At 36.8% G+C, this 21138-nt stretch overlaps 1 protein-coding gene across 5 annotated transcripts in view; it reads right to left on the reverse strand.

Moving 5' to 3' along the window:
* LOC108710917 (teneurin-2) overlaps positions 1 to 21138 on the reverse strand; it is a 1136107-nt gene that overhangs the window by 118752 nt on the left and 996217 nt on the right. For all 5 annotated transcript variants that reach the window (XM_041586173.1, XM_041586172.1, XM_041586171.1 and 2 more), the window contains one exon: positions 2388 to 2534. In XM_041586173.1, the coding sequence (XP_041442107.1) occupies positions 2388 to 2534 (147 nt within the window). The remainder of the gene's footprint in view (positions 1 to 2387; positions 2535 to 21138) is intronic.

Raw genomic sequence — 21138 nt, forward strand, 5'->3', positions numbered from 1 at the left:
CTGGATGTTCATTGCAACTCAAATGGAAACACAGATTTCCACCCATACCTGCAGGGTATTGCACATAAATTGGCATCAGAAAAAAAAAACCCCATCCTTGCTGCCTAATAATGAATGCAATTGACATACTGTTGCTAACAGGTAGTTCCCAAAATCCCTCTAATTTTGTAATCCTGTGCTTCTCTTGTATTCTTCTTGTAACAGACCACAACGTTGTGGTAGCAGGTTGGATACTGCCGAGACTCTCTATCCTGGAACACTCATATAGACCAAAGACTCAAATGGACAGCAGTCCATTTGGTTTTGAATTGAGAATGGGCATTGCCCAGTAAAGTGAGTCTTTGGAGTTTCCAAACATGGGGGAAAGGAATGCAACATGGCAAGAGGAATTTCTTTTTTTGCATTGGAGAATTGCAGTCTGGCTAATAGTTATTGACTGTGGAACATAATGAAGTCCCTTATTTACAAAAGGTTAAGCAGATCATCCTTTTAAGTAAAAATCTAACTCAAATGGGAAGCAGTCCCTTAGATTCTGCAATGTGAATGGCATGGCCCACTAGAGGGAGTCTAAAGAGTACCCAATCTACTAACATAGGGAAAGGGATTCAATATGGCAAGAGTAACTTCTTTATTTGCAGTAGAGAAGTGCAGTCTGTCTAATAGAAAGAGTAACATAATGAAGGCCTTTAATTTACAACAGATAAGCAGAAAAAATTGGACTTTTTCTAAACCCCCCCCCCCCCCAAACCAAACTCAATAGGTGTCCCTGCAGCACATACTAGTGGTAGTTTCACAATTTTTCTGATCAATGCATTTTTACAAATATGTGTTTGGACAGGGTATGTCCCTCCAACTGCCATTTCAATTGAACTTTCACTCTGTCATACCATGTAGTTAGAGCCAATACATTTGCACAAATTAAATATCTGTACACCAAAATGGCTGATAAAGCTAAAGGTCTTAGTTACAGACCAAAAAGTTGGCCTGTTTTTGAATGAACAAATAAAATTCCTAATGTGTACAACGTTTGGACAAATATATATATATATATATATATATATATATATATATATATATATATATATATACATATATATATATATATATATATACATATATATATATATATATATATACATATATATATATATATATATATAAACCCAAGTTTGAAAGCACTCACAGCAGATTTCATCAGTGTATAAAAAGGTTTATTCACCGCTCACATCTACGCGTTTCAACCCTCAATGGGTCGTCATCAGGATAGTGTATCCAAGTGAGTAGCACACATTTAAAAATTCTCACACCAATCAGTGTAGTGTTTCAATAGTGACATCATCATCCAATTACCCTTAATAATTACCTACACAGCCACTATGTAGATACATCTCAATTTATATATATGTATCTACATAGTGGCTGTGTAGGTAATTATTAAGGGTAATTGGATGATGATGTCACTATTGAAACACTACACTGATTGGTGTGAGAATTTTTAAATGTGTGCTACTCACTTGGATACACTATCCTGATGACGACCCATTGAGGGTTGAAACGCGTAGATGTGAGCGGTGAATAAACCTTTTTATACACTGATGAAATCTGCTGTGAGTGCTTTCAAACTTGGGTTTATGTGAATTATGGTTAGCACCCAGCTGTGATACGTTATTTGGTGAGTGCCGTTATATGTGGAATTATATATATATATATATATACATACAATTAAATCATGTTGGATCTGAATACATACCACCCAAATGTATATTAAAGGCAAAAAAGCAACAAGAATGGGACACACCTGCCAAAAATTAGAAAACCCCTAACGTTTTGGAATAAAAGCCTTTGTCAAGGGGGTCAAAGTGTAAATTTGGGCTGTTTGCATCTCATATAACATTTCATAGGGATTAGCTTTATTGGTGTGCCCTCCATTGATCCTATTGGTTATATGTACCCCTGACCTTGCATGCTCTTGTACTTATCAGTTGATATTGTTCTTTATCTCTCATCAAAATAACATTATTAAAAAATGACGCTCAAGCTGAACTTGCCTGTATATAATTACCCTCCTACTGCCTTGCAAAGGTACCCATTGTTGTCCTGTTTTCCCAAAGAATTCTGGGAGTTGATAAAAAACGGATAAACCACCAGTTAATTTCTTGAAAAGTATTTGTAGTGGCTGTGGTCAATTAAGTAGACACAGGTCTTTGGCACACAAACAGTTAACAACATGTATTTATCACAGTCGTATCTTTACTTGACATTTTATCACTCTTCTTTTTTTTTAAATTTTAAATCAAACGGAATTGTGTCTGCAAATCAGTCAAAACTAAAGTGCACACATAACCTTGTGTTCTTTAGGGATTTAGAAATGGAAGACTTTTGCTCACCTCCCTCATTATCCTTGTTATCAGCACAAGAAGTTTCCATGGCAACATTGCATCCAGACCCTCTCCAGCCGGTCTGGCAGATACACTGCCAGCTGTTCTGACCGAGCGTGCATCTCCCATTGCCATTGCACAGATCAGGGCAGCCATCTGGTTGAAGAAAAGGAAGAAGATAAGTGTAAGAGATAGCGATCTGGATGGGATGACTGCGTCGATGATAAAATGAAACCATGCCTGAAAATTGATCTTCCATCTGCAAACGCCCTGCTCGCTGGTTGGATCTCAAATCAACTCTAGGCCATATTCTGTTATACTAGTGCCATGAACCAAATATACCTTATATCCTACCTTAACAGTTAATCCTATGTATATAAAATCCAAGAGAATTTTCCATCATATTAGAGATTCACTCAACAATATAGTGTTTTTTGCTTACAAAAATGGAATTAGCATATCCAAGCACAGAAAATGTGATAACGGAGTGAGCACATTTGCTGGGCCTGGCAATCACAGAAAGCAGACACATTGCTAAGAATGCAAGGTGATGCTGTTGCTTTAACACCTTAGAGGATATTTCTATTTTTGCAGAGATTGGAACCTTCTGGCTTTTTTTTATGTGTAATGTCACATGTATTTGTAGCACGGTAGGAGCCAGGCTAGATAATTATAATTATAATGACGCTATGCTGGTGCCTGCAATTTGCAGGTTGAGACAAATGAGGGGTAATGCAATAATGTGAATATTGCATAAAATGATGAGGATGCTTTGTACCAATAATTACGCTACCCAAACCTCAAACAGACATAGGAGAACAAATGTGCTTTCCTAGGACAAAATTGTACAGCGTGGGGGTTCGAAAGGCCATCTTAATTTGGGGCAGAAGATTTATAGCCACAAGTAATTATGGATGGTGTAATTTATCAGTTCCTTGTTACTGTGCTAACATCACTAAATCATACGTCTACCCTATATATAATTCTGATGGATTACCACAATTCACCATTCCACAATTCAAATTATGGTCATATAAAATGTAACTGGATAAAATAAATATGTTTATGCTTTGATGACTAGTAATTTGTATCGCCAAATCAACCCCTGTTTGTTAATAAATGTACCCACATACAACGCAAGGTATTATTGAAATATCTGAAATATTTATGTTAAATATTTCCTATTTGAACATTGTAATCTGTGCACCGGTTCAAACTGGACAAATGCAGGTTCATACTGGCCCACCAGGATGCTTGGAAAAATCTTGGTGGGCCTCAATCCTTATGAGTTAAGGCCCAGGCTTGTCAAATTGGCTGCTTCCATAGATTGAGCAGGGCATTTGATTGGGGGTGTATGATTGTTGGCAGTGGAGCCCTGGAGGTCAGGATCCCTTGTGGGCCCCAGTCCAACACTGAAAAATTGTATCATTAGGGGGCAGTTAAAAAAACTTCTAAATTCGACCATTGAATTGAAATACTTCGATTTCGAAGTCAGGTTTTTTTTTCATCGAATTTGGGTATCCTATGGTTGAAGTAAAATCGTTCGATCGAACTATTAAATTCTTCGAATCGAACGATTTAATCGTTCGAACCGAACGATTCAAAAGATTTCAGCGATCGATCGAACGATTTTACTTCGACTTCCAAAAAATGCTCTAGAAGGTCCCCATAGGCTAACATAGCACTTCGGCAGGTCTAATTTGGCGAAGAATTGAAATCAAAGTTTTTTTAAAGAGACAGTACTGTACTTCGATTATCGAATGGTCGAATATTCAAACAATTTGCCTTCGAATCAAATTCGAAGTCGTATTATCCTATTCGATGGTCGAAGTATCCAAATTACTTTGAATTTTTTTACTTCGAAAATTCCCTCGAATTCACTTCGACCCTTGATAAATCTGCCCCTATGTATCAAAGAGCGCAGTAGGGTACCTTTAGGTTGTAAGCTCTGGTTAATGGGGCCCTTTGGTCCAATTTTATTCAGTAACCCATGTTAAATAATTGTATAGCCCCTGTTCATTATAAACTAATTTAAAGCACCAAGCAAATTGCTATATAAATATATGATGACGGTGAGGGTGCCAAGTGGCTTATTATTTACTTTTTCTCATGAATAAATTGTTTAACCACTAAAGAAATAGATATATGTATTCTGCATAATATCTAGTATGAACATCATTGAAATGAAACACTTTCAAACAAAACTGCAACAATTAAGAACTTGTTATGTTCTGAGGACCAAACCAAAATGAGGGACAAGGGTTATTTTCTGAGGGACCCTTCAGGTTCTATGAAATTATATGATGCAGCAAATATGGTAAAATGCCAGCTACACACATTTGTATTAAAAAATTTATCCCAGTGGCCAAGCACTGTTAGATCCATGTTTTTAGCATGTTATTGTACATAAACCAATAAACAAGCCCCAGTAGAGCATCAACAAGCACTAAACACTCAACTTTCAGTGGGCAAAATATAGTAGGTAACACTGAGCAGAAACGGCAAGTTGGCTAGACTGGCAACACTACAGTTATGGCAAAAACTAAACTAAGCCATCCCTGCTACAAAGAAACTTTAACTGCTTCTGGAATCCCATTAAGCTCCCAGAGGAAAAGTCCTTGTACTTGTAAGCTGGAACTGATTATACCTGATTGTATTGTTATTATAATAAAATAAAGATTTTCTGCAAAGCAGATGAAGGATTTGAAAAGCCTACTTTTCAGACTCAGATTCTTTTTCACACAATTATGAAGGAACTAGGAGTACTAGATTTTTGACAACGTAATTTACTTACTAATAACATCTAATGATAAATGTTTCATTGTTTGAAGTACTAGTGCAGAAGGATAGATACTGTTAGTGGTGACATTTGTCTAAGCAATGCAGTTATCAATATTGTATTTTTTTTTTTTTAAAGTTAAAATTGGGGTCAGTCTGTCACCTCTACTTGTGTTTCAGGCATGTATTTCATTAATCACAATGGGAGTGATGACAATAGAGGGGAGTGCTTTGACCAACACAATTCCCTTTGGGACGTTGGCTTAATACAGTTAAACAGTGAGATTCTGTAAACATTCTCTGTAAAGAAATCATAGTGGAATACAGGTATGGGATCTGTTATCAGGAAAGCTCCAAATTATAGTAAGGTCATCATCTCCCTTAGACTCTATTTTATCTAAATAATTCCACATTTTAAAAATGATTTCCTTTTTTCTCTGTAATATTAAACAGTAATTTGTACTTGATCCAAACTAAGATATAATTAATGCTTATTGAAGGAAAAACAATTCTAATTTTTTAATGTTTACATAATTTTTTAGTTATAGTAGAGGTATGAAGATCCAAATAATGTGAAGATCTGTTATCCAGAAAACTTCAGATCCCAAGCATTCTGGATAACAGGTCCCATACCTGTATTACAATCTGCTTTTAAGCTGTGGTGTAGAAGGTGACATTTAAAATACCCAGATATTGCATCTTTTTGCTGGGAAAGACAATATCATGGCACAACTGCCATTGTAACTATTGCAATTGTGGACAGGGGTATTAACTACCCTGGAACCAACACCTAACCCATGGGTCATGTTAATAACGGACACCCTGAATAAATCTGGAGCAGGCACTCAAATAAAGGCAATCTTACATCATACAGTAGACATCAAGTAGAAAAGATTTAGTGTGTCCTCTGCCTTACGCGTTTTGTGTTACAAACACTTAATCATAGGCTGAGTATGTAGAGCTCAAACACCAATATTTAAACAAAAGTGCACCAATCGCAACACTTCATTAATAAAACATGATCCAATCCCTGAATCCCCCATATCAGACCAACCCCTATGTCCAATTATCTCAGGTGTGTCTCTTTAGGAAAATTAGAAAGGTACAGAAAGGTCTTTTAGGTAGGTGCACCTCTACAGGAAATAAGATAACTGACCCCCTTCCTACAACAGCAACAATGTGATTGAATTATTTTCATTATATAAAAATATCATATAATTTTGACGTCCAAGGACTGCATTAAAGAGTTTATATTCTAGACCCTTTACATGGTCACATTTTATAAAAACACACAAGGCATGCGTTGTCGGAAGGTTTATGGTTTGTGTTTGGCAAGACTAAAAGCCAAAGGGCCACCAGTTTTGTAAATTAGTTTTCAGTGTGCTCGATATACCTGAAGAGATCACATTCACTCTAGAGGGAGACCGCGATACTTCTTAAACCTATACTTATATTGAGATTGATTTTCTTTCCCTAGTGCTGAATTATTACCGTAACTTTGCTGAACTTTTTCAAGAACACAGAGGCCTTCTCTAAATCTGAAAGATCAAGAAAAAAAAAAAAAAAGGTAGGAAAAATGCAAATATTGCAAATAATATTTTTACAGACAAGATTCAAGATGTACAGTTATTTTCTTTCTGAAGTGTTGGATTTTTGCTTTACCTGGGGATGAACGTACCTCATACATAATTTACACAGAGAACTTCAAGAGGAAGAGGCAACGCAGTATATGAAGGGTAGGTGAGACGAAAACAGGATTCCGGGTCAGATATGGGTTTGCAATTTAATGAAAAAGTTCAGCAAAGCTATAAGATGCAGTCGAAATGCTTCATTTCTCTTCTGTTGGATATTATTTTTGCGGTTTCTAAAAAGTTCTGCTTCCTTATAGGTGTAAATAATCCCTGTTAATCTCTGCTTAGTGTGTTCAGATGCAACATCGATCATTGGCCACAGTGGTGCAGCAGTAATTCATCTACAACAAGCATTTCTGCACTAGGTTTTTTTCCCCATTGTTATTTCCTCTACTTTCATCTAAATTCCGACACAATTGCCAATGCTATTCATTTTAATACTGTGTAGAGGATATCAATCATTTAATGCCCTGTAGAAAGCAATGGCAGCCATTGATCTGCAAACTGACCAATATCTATAATACATGGATATCAGGTTGGGCTTGGCAATTTGCCATAAAAAATTCAGAATTAAAAAAAAATAAAAATATGGGTCTGTGTACAGCCACCTACCATGCACTAAATACTCCTGAGCTTCAGCATAGCTCCAGTAGTACTTAGCTTTCCACTTTGTGTAAAAAGCACTCAAAAGGCCTTGGGGACACAGTAAGCAATGTTCAGCTAGGCCAAGATCCTAAATTTTGGAGGACAAAAGTTATGTTTATTTAGTAAGGAGCATAAAGTTCTTCTGAGAAATGTGCGTGGGGTTAGTACCACAAAGTTAGTGCCACCTGCTAAGGGACTTTATGATTTTATGAGGGTATATTCCCAGAATCTTCACTAAACTGTCCCCTATAACTGCTGTAGTCTGTTCCTTTCAAGATACAGTATGTGGTAGGGAACTAAACACACTTTCAGTTAATATCATTTAGTAACATTGGGTACTTGCCCAAGTACAGTGACCACAGCAATAAATCAACAAGATTGGTTTGGCCTATTGCAGAAAGAACAATGAAACTGAAAATTAATAAACAATGAACGTAAATGGATGTAAATAATGCAACATGTCTGAGGGTATAATGTTAGAGTACTACAACGATGACAATATTTCATTTGGAAAAGTCATCCTACATTACTAGAAGAGGAGGGTGATATATATGGTAGTGGAGGCCTAATGGCTTCCCATGGGAAAGCTTATAAGTATAAACATATGTAAAGCATTTGGACTCTTTTTGGGGAGGTTAAAGGAACAGTTCAGTGTAAAAACAAAAGCTGGGTAAATAGATAAGCTGTGCAAAATAAAAAATGTTTCTAATATAGTTAGTTAGCCAAAAATGTAATGTATAAAGGCTGGAGTGACTGGATGTCTAACATAACAGAACAGAACACTACTTCCTGCTTTTCAGCTCACTAACTCTGAGTTAGTCAGAAACTTGAAGGGGGGCCACATGGGACATAACTATTTAGTGAGTTTGCAATTGATCATCAGCATTCAGCTCAGATTCAAAAGCAACAGTTATGACCCATGTGCCCCTCCCCCTCAAGTCACTGATTGGTTACTGCCTGGTAACCAATCAATGGAAACCAAGAGAGCTGAAAAGCAGGAATTAGTGTTCTTTCTATTATGTGAGACATCCAGTCACTCCAGCCTTTATACATTACATTTTTGGCTAACTAACTATATTAAAAACATTTTTTGTATTGCACAGCCTATTTATTTAGCCAGTTTTTATTTTCATACTGAACAATTCTTTAATACTAATAAACAATTATTTACTACTACCAATAAATAATTATTCTTTGTCTATGGACTTTACCTTGTCCAACACAAGTGGTTTATTATATTATAAGCAGGTCTGCTTAATGTACACACATACCACCTGAAATGTGGCAACTAGGGATAAGTGAGTGTTTTTGGCCGATACAGATTTGTGGCAAAATTCACATGTTCTTGAGTCACCAACATTTTCATGAATCTGTGCTAGAATTTCAGCATGAATTTTATTTTGCGTGGAAAGAAAAACTTGAGTAAAATATACCCATTGGCTCCAATGAATTTGTCTTGAGCATAAAACACTATTGACTTCATTGCATTTCACAATATTTCAGAGAAATTGTATTATTATTTTTCGCTAATTTTTCTGCAGTTTGCCTCATCACTAGTAGTGACGGATTATTATATTTTCTTGAATAAATAAATAACTTTTTTTTTGCAGTTATTGTTTTTACAAAGGACCAAAAAAGAGTTGGAATATATAAAATTTTTCAATACAAAGCTGAAACAACAGTCACTGGGTAACCAGACCCCTGACCGTTGCATGTTGGAGGCAAACATGCACAAATGCAGCCTTGGCACCGATTACTATAATCTTGTCAACGGGCCTAGGGTGCCACCTCCAGCCACTACATTATTCATTCAGTCCTGACTCTTTTCTGGTTCCAATTTTCTCCATTAACATTTATCATTATATGCCTATTGAAACTCTAAAAATATACATGTTTTCCCCATTTTATTGTATATTTATAGTTGGCTTCTCTGTCTCCTTCTAAATCTAAGAATCTTGCATTCAGGTAGTAAGAAATTTTGAGAGCAAATATATATAGCGAGAACCAATTTAATTGAAATGCTCAGTAGCTGCTTGGAAATGTTTCCCTTTTCATTAGGTGTTTTCATTAATTTGGCAACCACTGTATATGTAATTAATTAATTTTGAAGTATTTATCTGCTTCTGCGATGTTGATTTGCGCGTGATGTTGAAATGAAGGGAAAGAAAATGCATTTAATATTGAGGTGGCAACTCTAATTACAGCCCATAGATGCACACTCGTAATTATTGCCTATGGACAGACATACTCTCAGAGATATTGCAAATAAAATAGCAATTGAAAGCTGTTTTTGTCTGTCATTTTGTCTTTTTGCCATTCCCATTTCATTTTGGCAGATAATAGAAGCAATCCCTCCGTCTGTAATAAAAGACACAAAGTTTGTCCAGGTGCAGAAACCCATAGCAACCAATAAGATTTTGCTTTTGAATACAGTAAATTCTACCTGCTGATTGGTTATATAGGTGACTAGACCTGTAGTTAACTTTGCACCTTTTATCACATACTGTAACTGCATATTTATTAGAAAGCAACTCACTTTCAGCCAAGACTCCAATTCCTACAATACCTTGCACATTTCTTGGCTATAGGAAAGCTGATTACAAATACAAAGTATGGGACCTGTTATCCAGAATGCTCGGGACCTGGGGTATTATGGATAAGGGGTCTTTCTGTACTTTGGATCTTCATAACTTAAGTCTACTAGAAAATCATTAAACCCAATATGATTGTTTTGCCTCCAATAAGGATTAATTATATCTTAGTATCAAGGACAAGGTACTGTTTTTTTATTAATGAGCCATCTTCTTCTCTTTGGAAATCTTCGGAATGAGACCGGCGTGGCGGCGCATGCGCAGTTGGAGCAATGTTCTGTTTTGCAACAACTGCGCATTCATTGAAACTCACGAAAATTGCAGAAGCGCCGGTCTCATTTAGAAGATTACCGAAGCAGCGGAAGATGGTGCCCGTGAACTCCGATGCCTGAATCTGCACCTAGGGGTAAATTAAAACATTAGGGGCATTTGCCCGGGGTAATACTTAGGCTGGGGGGAGGAGGGAGGGGGTCTATGTAGGGTGGGGGGTAGGGTTTTTTATCATTAGGGTTGAATTCTCCTTTAAGGAGTGAGAAAAGTATTCAGAGAGATCATGGGGCAGTCACAGAGGAGCTCCAGTACAGTGATTTTGAAGGTCAGTGGGTGAGACATTACATTACAGCAAAAAATGGTCTACATGTCAAGTGTAAGCAATTTGAGAAACCCTTAAGGTAATGGTTCCCACATATTAACGCTTGAAGTAGTGCCGGTGGCTCACTCTGAAGGCCAGTTAGGATGGTAATTGAGGAGAATGGTAATTTGTTCTCCCAGATACCCCTGAAAGCCCATCATCTTTAAGGTCAGTTGTGGTGAGATTTGGGGTGAGTATTTGCTGTCCTAGATATTCTTCTACTGAACCAGTACACTGATGTTTTCCTGTGCCTGTACTCCTTTCATAAGCTAAAGGGGACCCTGGCCAAACGTTGGACCTTCAATGGGGACTCTGGCCAAAGGATAGACCTTCAAGTGGGGCTTGAGCTGAAAGTTTTACAACCCCTGCTTTAAGGGGATTTATAGACTGTAGTCTTGATAATTATTAAGTTGATATATGGACTCATTTCACAACCACTAGATTATGCAGGGCTTTATTTGGCTGCCTGCAGAAGTGCTGGATCTATATCATTTGAGGTTACATTGCACTTACAGATTTGCTGCAAATGACAACATTCCACCAGGAGTTAGACTTGAAAACAGCAATGTAGGGAGATAACACCATATCATAGTTGATTAATTAATTTGCAAAATAATGCATATGTTCTTTCTTAATAAATAACATATTAACATAACATAATAACATATTAACATATTAACATATTTCTAAATAAATAACATATTAATGACATCGTTTTTCAGATCTGCCAGAAGAAAATAAATTTTTCTTTTCTGACTGGGTTCGGGTAACCAAATTGCCCTATGAACGGTACCCATCTATATTTTACAATGTAGTTCTGGGACAACACATGTTGTTCTAAGCAATTCTTGATAGGTTGCACATGACTCATTGGCTCCAATGGAAACCTAACGCTTTTGAAATGTTTGTTTTATACATTGTTATTATCTGTGCCAGGCTGAATCATTTTTTTAGAATAACCTTTTAAATATGAATACAGGAAAGGCCCGATGGAGCCCTGAGGCAGATTATATTTTTTTAGTGCCACATTACTCTGAAGCAAGAGCCCATAGAAGACAGCATTACTTAGCAGAACTTGGATATTCATGCCCATTTTGACATGACCAGTAAAATGCTATTTACATTTTTAATTTGATATTCCTTAGTGGCAAGGCACCCGATCGTCTACAACTGCGACAGGCAGCAAAACTAACAGTAAACCTGCTTAGGAGATTTCAATATGGAGACAATTCAAATGAATGGAGTAACAGATGCACAGATACACAGATACACTAAACGACATCAAGTAGTAACATTCTCCCACTTTTTGGATCATTTTTACAACTATTAACCCATGCAAAGCAAGATAATAGATGTAAATGAGTGATTATAATGTTTCACTATTAAAGAGACGTGGGGTGCAATGAAATAACAGAACAATTCATAATGCAAATAAGTAAAGTATGCTGCTGTCCTTCCTACTTTAGATCAACTTTATGTCCAGAATACATACATTTATAAGTAATTAATGCATTATAGTTTAGAACAGTGCTGTCCAACTTATTATATATTGTGGGTTGATTATTATTCATACATTACTGAAGACCAGATTCAGTTAAAACAATGATGCCATATAGTGAAGTCTAAGGAGCCTTTAAGTATACTGGATGCCTTAAAACTCCTTTGGAGGGCAATATCTAGCCCAAGAGCCTCCAGAAGGACAGCCCTGGTGTAATACATTGATTATATTTAACGGTTCTTTTTACAATACTAACAGACAAGCACTTATGGGACTCAGAATCATATTCCAAAAGAATAAAAAGAAAGACTATGTTAGCAAGGGAAGGCTGGAGGAAAAAAACGGTTTAGTTAGGGCAAGGTAAATGAATGGTAAGAAGTTTCCAAACACTGGAGTGCTTTATAAATCCAAAATCTTTATTGGTCCATAGTGATGAGCACACAGAACTTCTAGCTTGACGCAAACGTGTCAAGCTCGAAGTGCTGTGTGCTCATCACTATGGACCAATAAAGATTTTGGATTTTTAAAGCACTCCAGTGTGTGGAAACTTCATCTTTTCTTCTTCCTATTCAGTGTGGCGTGGGACACCAAGAGAATCCAGCACCTATTTATACACCTATCTAGTTTCATGCGTATTTTCTGCAGCAGAGATGAAATGTCCCAGGCTTGCAACTGGAGTCAATGGGGGTTCCTAACAAATGGGCAACTCTTAAGTGAATTAGGTGATGAACAAAATAAGTGACTTAAGAGAGTTTCTCTCCAACGCTTCCTTGCCTAGGACATATACCACCCAACGTACAAATGTGTATGATGGCTATGCTCAGCGTTATTTTTTGCTCAAAAGCAGCTTGATTTGCAGAGGGCGGTTCAAATCCCTCAGCATAAATTGTTGCCTGCAGTGGCAGTTTATAAATTGCTTCCCTGTCCTGTAAATCTAGCTTTAAACATCTCAGGACAGTTATCCCCACAGGACAAGGGAGCTGACAGATTTTCTCAATAAGAGAGGTAAATGTACAGCAGGAAGGTGCTCTTATATAAAGGCTGTAAAACTTCGGAAGGGATTAGAATTTTTCCAAAACATCCCTAGTTACAGGACTAAGCACTGATCCCTTTCCATGACCTATATTTCTATCTTTAAAGGACCAGTAACCACACACAAGCCAGAATTAGTCACTTGAATAAAAACAGTGGTTATTTCTAATCTTACATATATACAATGATTTATGTCAAGCAGCAGCACTCCTATTTTTGCAGAGGATTTGCAGCTCTCGACTGCTAACATCTTTTATCTAAGTGATGTTATGTAAATGAAGCACCACTTGATCATAGTAGTCATTGGAAATGAATAGAAGTGTCAAATAAAAAGATCTGGAAATTGAAATATGCAGATTTTTTTAATGTACATACACATTGACATTATGGGGCAGTGCTGAGGCATGTTCTCTTTGCGCCCAAGACCCAATGCCCAGCCAGCTCACCCCCTCCCAGCACCAGCTGCTCAAAAGCCCCTTTCCACCTGCACCACCAATGAATGCTTGCACAAGTTCCCCCCATATATACCTCCTACCCACTGATCAGTGACTTGATCATGTCCCTCCATGCCAGTCACTGACTTATTGCTCCTTCTCCAAGTTGTGCCCCTCCCCCTGTTGCACGCTACCAGCTGCCTATTCTGTCTACCTCTATTTCCGGCCTTGTTATGGGATATATCTACCATAGGTTGAAAAAAGAACACTTTCAGATAAAATCAGACCTGAGCTAGAGAGACATTGTTGGATACATTTTTCCGCATGTAATACATGATGAACAACCAATCAAATCTTGATATTAGGGGAGAGTCAAAAGTAGGAGCAATAAAATATTGAGTCTGAATTGTAATAAAGGGAGAAATTACGCATACAAATGAGATAAGGGTTTGGTCGGTGTTCCTAGCACACCAGAAATGCTCTGTTTGTTGGAAATTAATTTTTTTAGCTGTGAATATGGCTGGGAACACTATCCACCCTTTGAATATCAGGGAAGAATTCTGGATATTTACTTTAAAGGAAAACTATACCCCCAAAATGAACACTTAAGCAACAGATAGTTTGCATCAAGTGACATATTAAAGAATCCTATCAAACTGGAATATATATTTAAGTAAATATTTCCCTTTTACATCTCTTGCCTTGAACCACCATTTTGTGATGGTCTGTGTGCTGCCTCAGAGATCACCTGACCAGAAATACTGCAGCTCTAACTGTAACAGGAAGAAGTGTGGAAGCAAAAGACAGAACTTTGTCTGTTAATTGGCTCATGTGACCTAACATGTATGATTTGTTTGGTATGTTGAATCCTACAATCCTAGGAGGCGACCTTTATTTTTTAAAATGCCAATTTTCTATTTAGGATTACCCAATGACACATACTACTAAAAAAGTATATTATTATGAAAATGATTTATTTACATGAAGCAGGGTTTTACATATGAGCTGCTTTATGCAGTAACTCTTTATAGAGACCTACATTGTTCGGGGGTATAGTTTTCCTTTAAGTACTGGAATTCTGAATGGTTTAAATACAAGATATTTCCTACTTGGTCTGATTAACAAAGATATTAAACCTCAAATGTATGTATACTATAAATGTTGTTCTCTTGACAACAACACATGTTTTGCTATTGATATTGTGCTGTGGTTGTATTTTTATATCTGATGGATATTAATTGTTTTTATTATATACAGTATCTGCTTCTATATGTGAATTATTGGATAGGATGCAATAGTTTATAATTGGAATTGTACATAATCATAGAATTGAAGTTTCCCTCTGCGTTATTGTTGTCAGTATCTCATTAGCCTATGATTAAGGGCACATGTGCCCAAAATGCATCAGGCAGCAGGGCTAGTTGCGTGGAGTTGTTATTAATAGCATGCTAATAAAACTTCACTTTTATGGATCTAAGGTGATGCGATTTAAATTTTTTTAAAGACATATGCTGATCCAAAACACTAAACTACACAGATGAGTCCTAACAACAGAGAGACCAGTCTATAGCTTGGATATGAACAATACTTAACTTTATATCCCATAGGTTGAACAACATGTGAAAATAGGAAAACTTTGAATCAAAGCACAAAGGTGGTCTTCTGGGTCAGAACACAAACCAGTCCCCCCCTTATTTCTGAAATAGAATGAGGCGGTGGGATTACCAGGATCACTAGGGAGAAGAGGTGGGATTAACAGTATCAATGTAACTCTCTGAACTAGAAGTGCTTAAATGATGCAGTGCTTTACAGAGTCCTTTCATCAGTGGAGCTTACAGTAAGGTATATTTCCAATTCACACACATTAGGGTTAATTTTATCAGGATCTGTACATTTTTGGAGTGTGGGAGGAAACCCACTTGGACACAGGGAGAAGGCAAACTCCTTGCAGATATTGCCCAAGCTGGAATCAAAGTCAGCTCCCCAACAGCGCAAGGCAGTTAAAACCTGAAAATGTGGCTCTTAAAATTACCAAGGTTTGTAAGGTTCACTGCATCATGGCAGAAATATCACTGAAAATATAACGTTTTCCCAGAAACCCTATTCAATGTTTAGAAAGCAATTCCCTCTCTGCTCCTTTTCTTTCTCATCTTCCACGTTCCATTTTTACAATTGATTTCCGTCAAGAGGCAGAGCGAGTACAAAAAAAAACAATATACCAGCTTTTAAAAAAAACAAAACATACATTTTGCAAATTTCTTTATAATGTTAATTTTATGCTGGAGAATATTTGCATAAGGCTCTTTCATATACAGTAGGTGCAATTTCTAGTAATAATCTATTAGAAGTATAATACAAATCCAGCCCGCATTTTTTAGTTTATGCAGTGAGCCTCTTTTATAGCAGATAAGACCATGAAGCAGCGTAGATTGCTGTGGGTATACTAAAGCAGTATTCTGCTTCTACAGCTTTTCTGCTCGTCCATGATTAATGTTTTGAGCAAGGATGTAGCTCATACAGAGATCCAATGCTCTATAAAAAGAAATGGCATGATGCATCCTTGTTTGGGAATAGCTGACACTTATCGATAGCCTGCCTTGTTAATAATTCATAGAAAACCATTTGACTGTACAGTGGGGGCCCGGCTGAATTCATGGTTCTTTTCAAATCTTGCTGGATTCTTAATTACAGGAAACATGGCACTCTTCTGAGAATTCATTATTTCAGACACAAGGGTAGAATTTAAAATCCTGTAGGATCTAAAGACAACTACAATCCTCAATTTTAGCAGCTGGTCTCCCAGGAATGTTACTTGTTATCTAATAACACAAAATATGACTAAAAAAAAAAATGTGACCTACAGTAAGCGTGAAGATATTTCTTGCAAAGGAAAAACAAAATACCTGCTGCATATTTTAAGATTTTAAAAGCCGACACAGAGTTCTCATTCAGGAATATCCAGCTCTCAGTACTGCATCTCCTGGATCCACAAAGGGCTCTGGCTTTACCAAGGGCCCGTATAGTGGTGCTATTTTAGCATTGATTTGCAAATTTAAAACACTAGCAAATGCTTTTTCCGTAATGGCTAATTAAGATTGTTTTTTTTCTAATTAGTAGTCTGAGATTTTTATAAACTGAAAAAGTATTGAGTTAATTATTTTAGAAAGAAAGAATTCCTCAGTTAGAGTAGAGTACAGTGGTCCTAAATATGTCCCTTGTGAACTTATTATATAAATTATGGAAATGTATAAAAAAAACAACATCTCCAGAAGTTTAAATATTTGTTACACACAAAAAGGCCATCGCAAACTTGAGAAGAAGGCACAAGGAGCTGTTGGCTTCTCTCAAAACTGTTGGCTGGGGTCCTCCTAATCATATGAATACATGGTGGTACAACAATGTTCTTAAGATACAACAATCAAGGATACCCTGATAAATAACCGTGGCTAGCTTGTGCCTCTGTTTTAAATACATACATATGTAAGATGCCAGAATTTTAATAAACATAAGGAACATGGTGTCAATGTTTGTGTCTGTATTTGGATGTATGGGGAAGTGAGTAAATTGATTGTGAGTTGTACAGAACACAGCTTAATGCAAGTTTTTTTTTAATAAAGGCATATCTTAAAAATGAGGGGACCTAGCAACAACATTCGTGATTGATATCTGGCCCAAGATCCACCAGATAAATACCCTTCAGATCTGAAAGTCCCATAAGGTGAGGAATGCATCAGCTCATACCTTCCTGATGGGTCTCAGTATGTTTCTGTATATCACTGGCTCATGGGCCTCATTTAGCCCAGCACATGGGTGGTGAAGATCCACACTATTGGTGACCTTGACAAACAAGTAGATCTATTATTGTAGGTGTCCACAACTATTTTTACTTGTGAGCCACATTCAAATGTAAAAAAAAAGTTGGAGAGCACCATCAGAATACAAAAAGTTCCTGGGGGTATCAAATATAGGTTGTGGTTTGCTATTGGTAGCCTCTATTTGGACTGTCAGCCTACAGGAGACTGTTTGGCAGTACACCTGATTTTTATGCAACTAACTTCATGCCAGGAATTCAAAAATAAGCAGTTGCTTTGAGGCCATTGGGATCAACATTCAATGGATTGGTGAGCAACATGTTGCTCATGGCCACTGGTCGTGGATCATTGCACAAGTGTGTGCCCAGTGTTTCTTAAATATTTCTATTTACATAGAAAACAAAGTATGAATAGGGATGTCGCGGACTGTTCTGCGGCGAACTTGTTGGCGCGAACATCGGCTGTTCGCGTCCGCCGCAAGTTCGCGAACGTCGCGCGACGTTCGCCAATAGGCATTCGCGTCAAAATCGTTCGACCATTCGACCATTCGGTCGCTAAAATCGAACGATTTTCGTTCGATTCGAACGAAAATCGTTCGATCGAACGATTAAAATCCTTCGATCGTTCGAATCGAACGATTTTCGGATGTTCGAAGTTCGCGAACTGTTCGCGAACTGTTCGCATTTTTTGCCGGTGTTCGCGAACGGCGTTCGCGAACACATTATCGGCGGTTCGCTACATCCCTAAGTATGAATACAAAGGGAAATAGTTTTGCATGAGACTTCAAGTAGTCATAAATAGATGGTAAATATTACCCTCTTAGCATTAGTGAAGAGTTAAAAGAAACTGCTACTTTTTTAATCTCTCCCTTCTCCACCTTATCACACATTTTTAATGGAAATTTCCATTGAAAATATTTAGGGGCCGATTCACTAACTTCGAGTGAAGGATTCAAAGGTAAAAAAACTTCGAATTTCGAAGTTTTTTTTGGGCTACTTCGGCCATCGAATGGGCTACTTCGAATCGAAGTAAAAATCGTTCGACTATTCGACCATAGTCGAAGTACTGTCTCTTTAAAAAAAAACTTCGACCCCCTAGTTCGCCATCTAAAAGCTACCAAAGTCAATGTTAGACTATGGGGAAGGTCCCCATAGGCTTGGCTAACTTTTTTTGATCGAAGGATATTCCTTCGATCGTTGGATTAAAATCCTTCGAATTGTTCGATTTGAAGGATTTTATCGTTCGATCGAAGGAATTATCCTTCGATCGAACTATCTGGGCTAAATCCTTCGACTTCGAAGTCGAAGGATTTTAATTCCTAGTCGAATTTCGAGGGTTAATTAACCCTCGATATTCGACCCTTAGTGAATCGGCCCCTTATTGTTGCTATCTTTTTTTTAAAAAAAAAAACATGGACATATTTATAATGTGGTAGAAGTTATACTAGTACACTGCAATTCCAGGGCTTTGTTTTCTATCATTTTATCCACAGTAATTCAGCAATGTAAAATCTTAATTTTTCTCTAAACCTCCAATACCTTTTCATTTAATGAAAACTCTTGTGCAAACTGCATTCTGCAAATAGCCAAATAAACAATAACAATAAGCTCTCGCCGGCAGTGTAATCAATATTATTTGTATCTGCTTGACACAGCACCTTACATAATTTACATCCTAACAGCAACGTAGGCCAGTGCATTGTGATATTAAAATAATATACTGCTTATACCCCTATACTTTATTTGCATGCTTTCTTGTATATTTTCAGATTTTCATTTAATTTTATTTTAGGAGCTAATTGCAAAGGGGTCTGAGAGTGTTTTATGCTGGTGCTTTTGCAAGCTATCCATGGATCATTCGAGCCACTTGAAAATAATGTGCAGAATCTCTTCATCCACTGGTTTATTAAATATAACCATTTCCTAGACATACATATCTAAATATGTTTTTTTTCCAGTAAGTGTAGCAAAAGCTGAATTTATTAGAAACCTCAAGTGGCAGACGGCACATAAACTCTATAATGCTCAGCGCACAGCAGCGACCGTGGCAAATAGTCTTTCAGGAATACTTTACGCTTAGTGGCTGAGACGTTTTTCATTTTTAAAATTAAAATGACTCGGTTTGGTGCAATAAAGTAATCTCTTTCAATTAAGTTGTAAAAATCAAAATGCTTCCCAACATTTTAAAATAAAGGCAGAACTGGAATGAAACAGGACTTAATTGATGATTGGAATTTAACTCAACAAGCTTTCTACCCTTGAAGGATTAAGGTATGAAGAGAAATGCAATAAGAAATCAAGCTATTATGAGCCTGCATCTTCATTTAATTGAACAAGGTTTCATTTTGCAGAAAAGAAAGGCGCTAATATTTATGAGTAATTAATTTTAAGTTTATGTTTACATTTCGATGTTCCAGAAAGCATTAAAAAAAAATAGCAGCAAGGATACACGATATTTCAGTTGCTGAGTGGGGCAACTAAAATGGAGCCTACGGCTTTCTTTTTTTTTTTTTTAAATGAAAGAAACAGAAGAGAGAACTTGAAAAGGGTATGATCAAAGGCTTTAACTTATAATCCTTCTGGTCATCTTAGGTTCTGTATTAAATACAGCTACGGCTGTAACTTAACATTTCAAAGGCTTGGGAGAATTTCATAGGTTGGCCAAATTTTGTTTAATAGGTATGGTATATATATATTTTTGAGGTTATCCAAGGTTACTGAAGCCAATACTTAAAAGCCTCTTGAAATAATAATCTAAAATACTGTGTACTTTCTAGGCATCTGCTCCAACACACAAATATGCATGGTTGCTATAAATACATCCCAATTAACGGTACATTAGGTTTTCTCAACATACATTAAATATGATATGCATCTTTCGGACAGAGGAACTATACGCCATGGGATTTACCGTACACTTATTTTCATTACTTTAGGACTGCACGATAATCTTTTTTCAAGATTTCTGAGTCATTATTCTAGTCTTTTGCTACATAAGGTAAATAAAGGACTCATCTAGCCAGCTAGACAATTAGAGGGTTATCTAATAAAAGACACTTAGGGGGTTATTTGTTAAGGATCGAGTTGTGTTTTTCATGAAATTCGAGTTTTCCAGTTCATTTTTTTTGGTCAAAATTCATATTTTTGGGTTAAAGAAAACTATTATTCGAGCTTTTAAAAAAAAAAACAACTTGAATTTTCGGAGATTTATTATACCTACACCCTGGAAATAGCTTGAATCTGAAAATACACCATCTAAAACCTGTTGAGATCAGGTAGGAGTCAATGGCAGGGGTCCCTTGAACCATTTTAAGATGTTAATAGTTAATAACTCGATCAATTCCAGTTTTTTTAACTGCTGAAAACTCGAGTTTACTGATTGCAACCAATCAGCAGGAAGCATTAACCGTCACCCGTTTAAAAGCAAACATCCTATTGGTTGCTACTGGTTACTGCTCCTGGGCAAACTTAGAGACTTTCATTAAATGTGGGGGTAAGTGAACGTTGACAACTTTTCCAGTTATTGAGCCATTTTCATGGCATTTTAAAAGATAATCTTGTTTGTGACTGATTTACTTAGTCATCAAAGGAGCAAAAGCAAATAGGTTTTCTCAATCTTTTGTATATTTGTGTTGTCATCAATAAATTGGCTGTACCACGTGACAGCTTATTTTTAGACTGGCGTTTCCTATGATTTTGGCCTTACCGG

The sequence above is a fragment of the Xenopus laevis genome, chromosome 3L, assembly GCF_017654675.1.
Source record: "Xenopus laevis strain J_2021 chromosome 3L, Xenopus_laevis_v10.1, whole genome shotgun sequence".
Classification (NCBI taxonomy): domain Eukaryota; kingdom Metazoa; phylum Chordata; class Amphibia; order Anura; family Pipidae; genus Xenopus; species Xenopus laevis.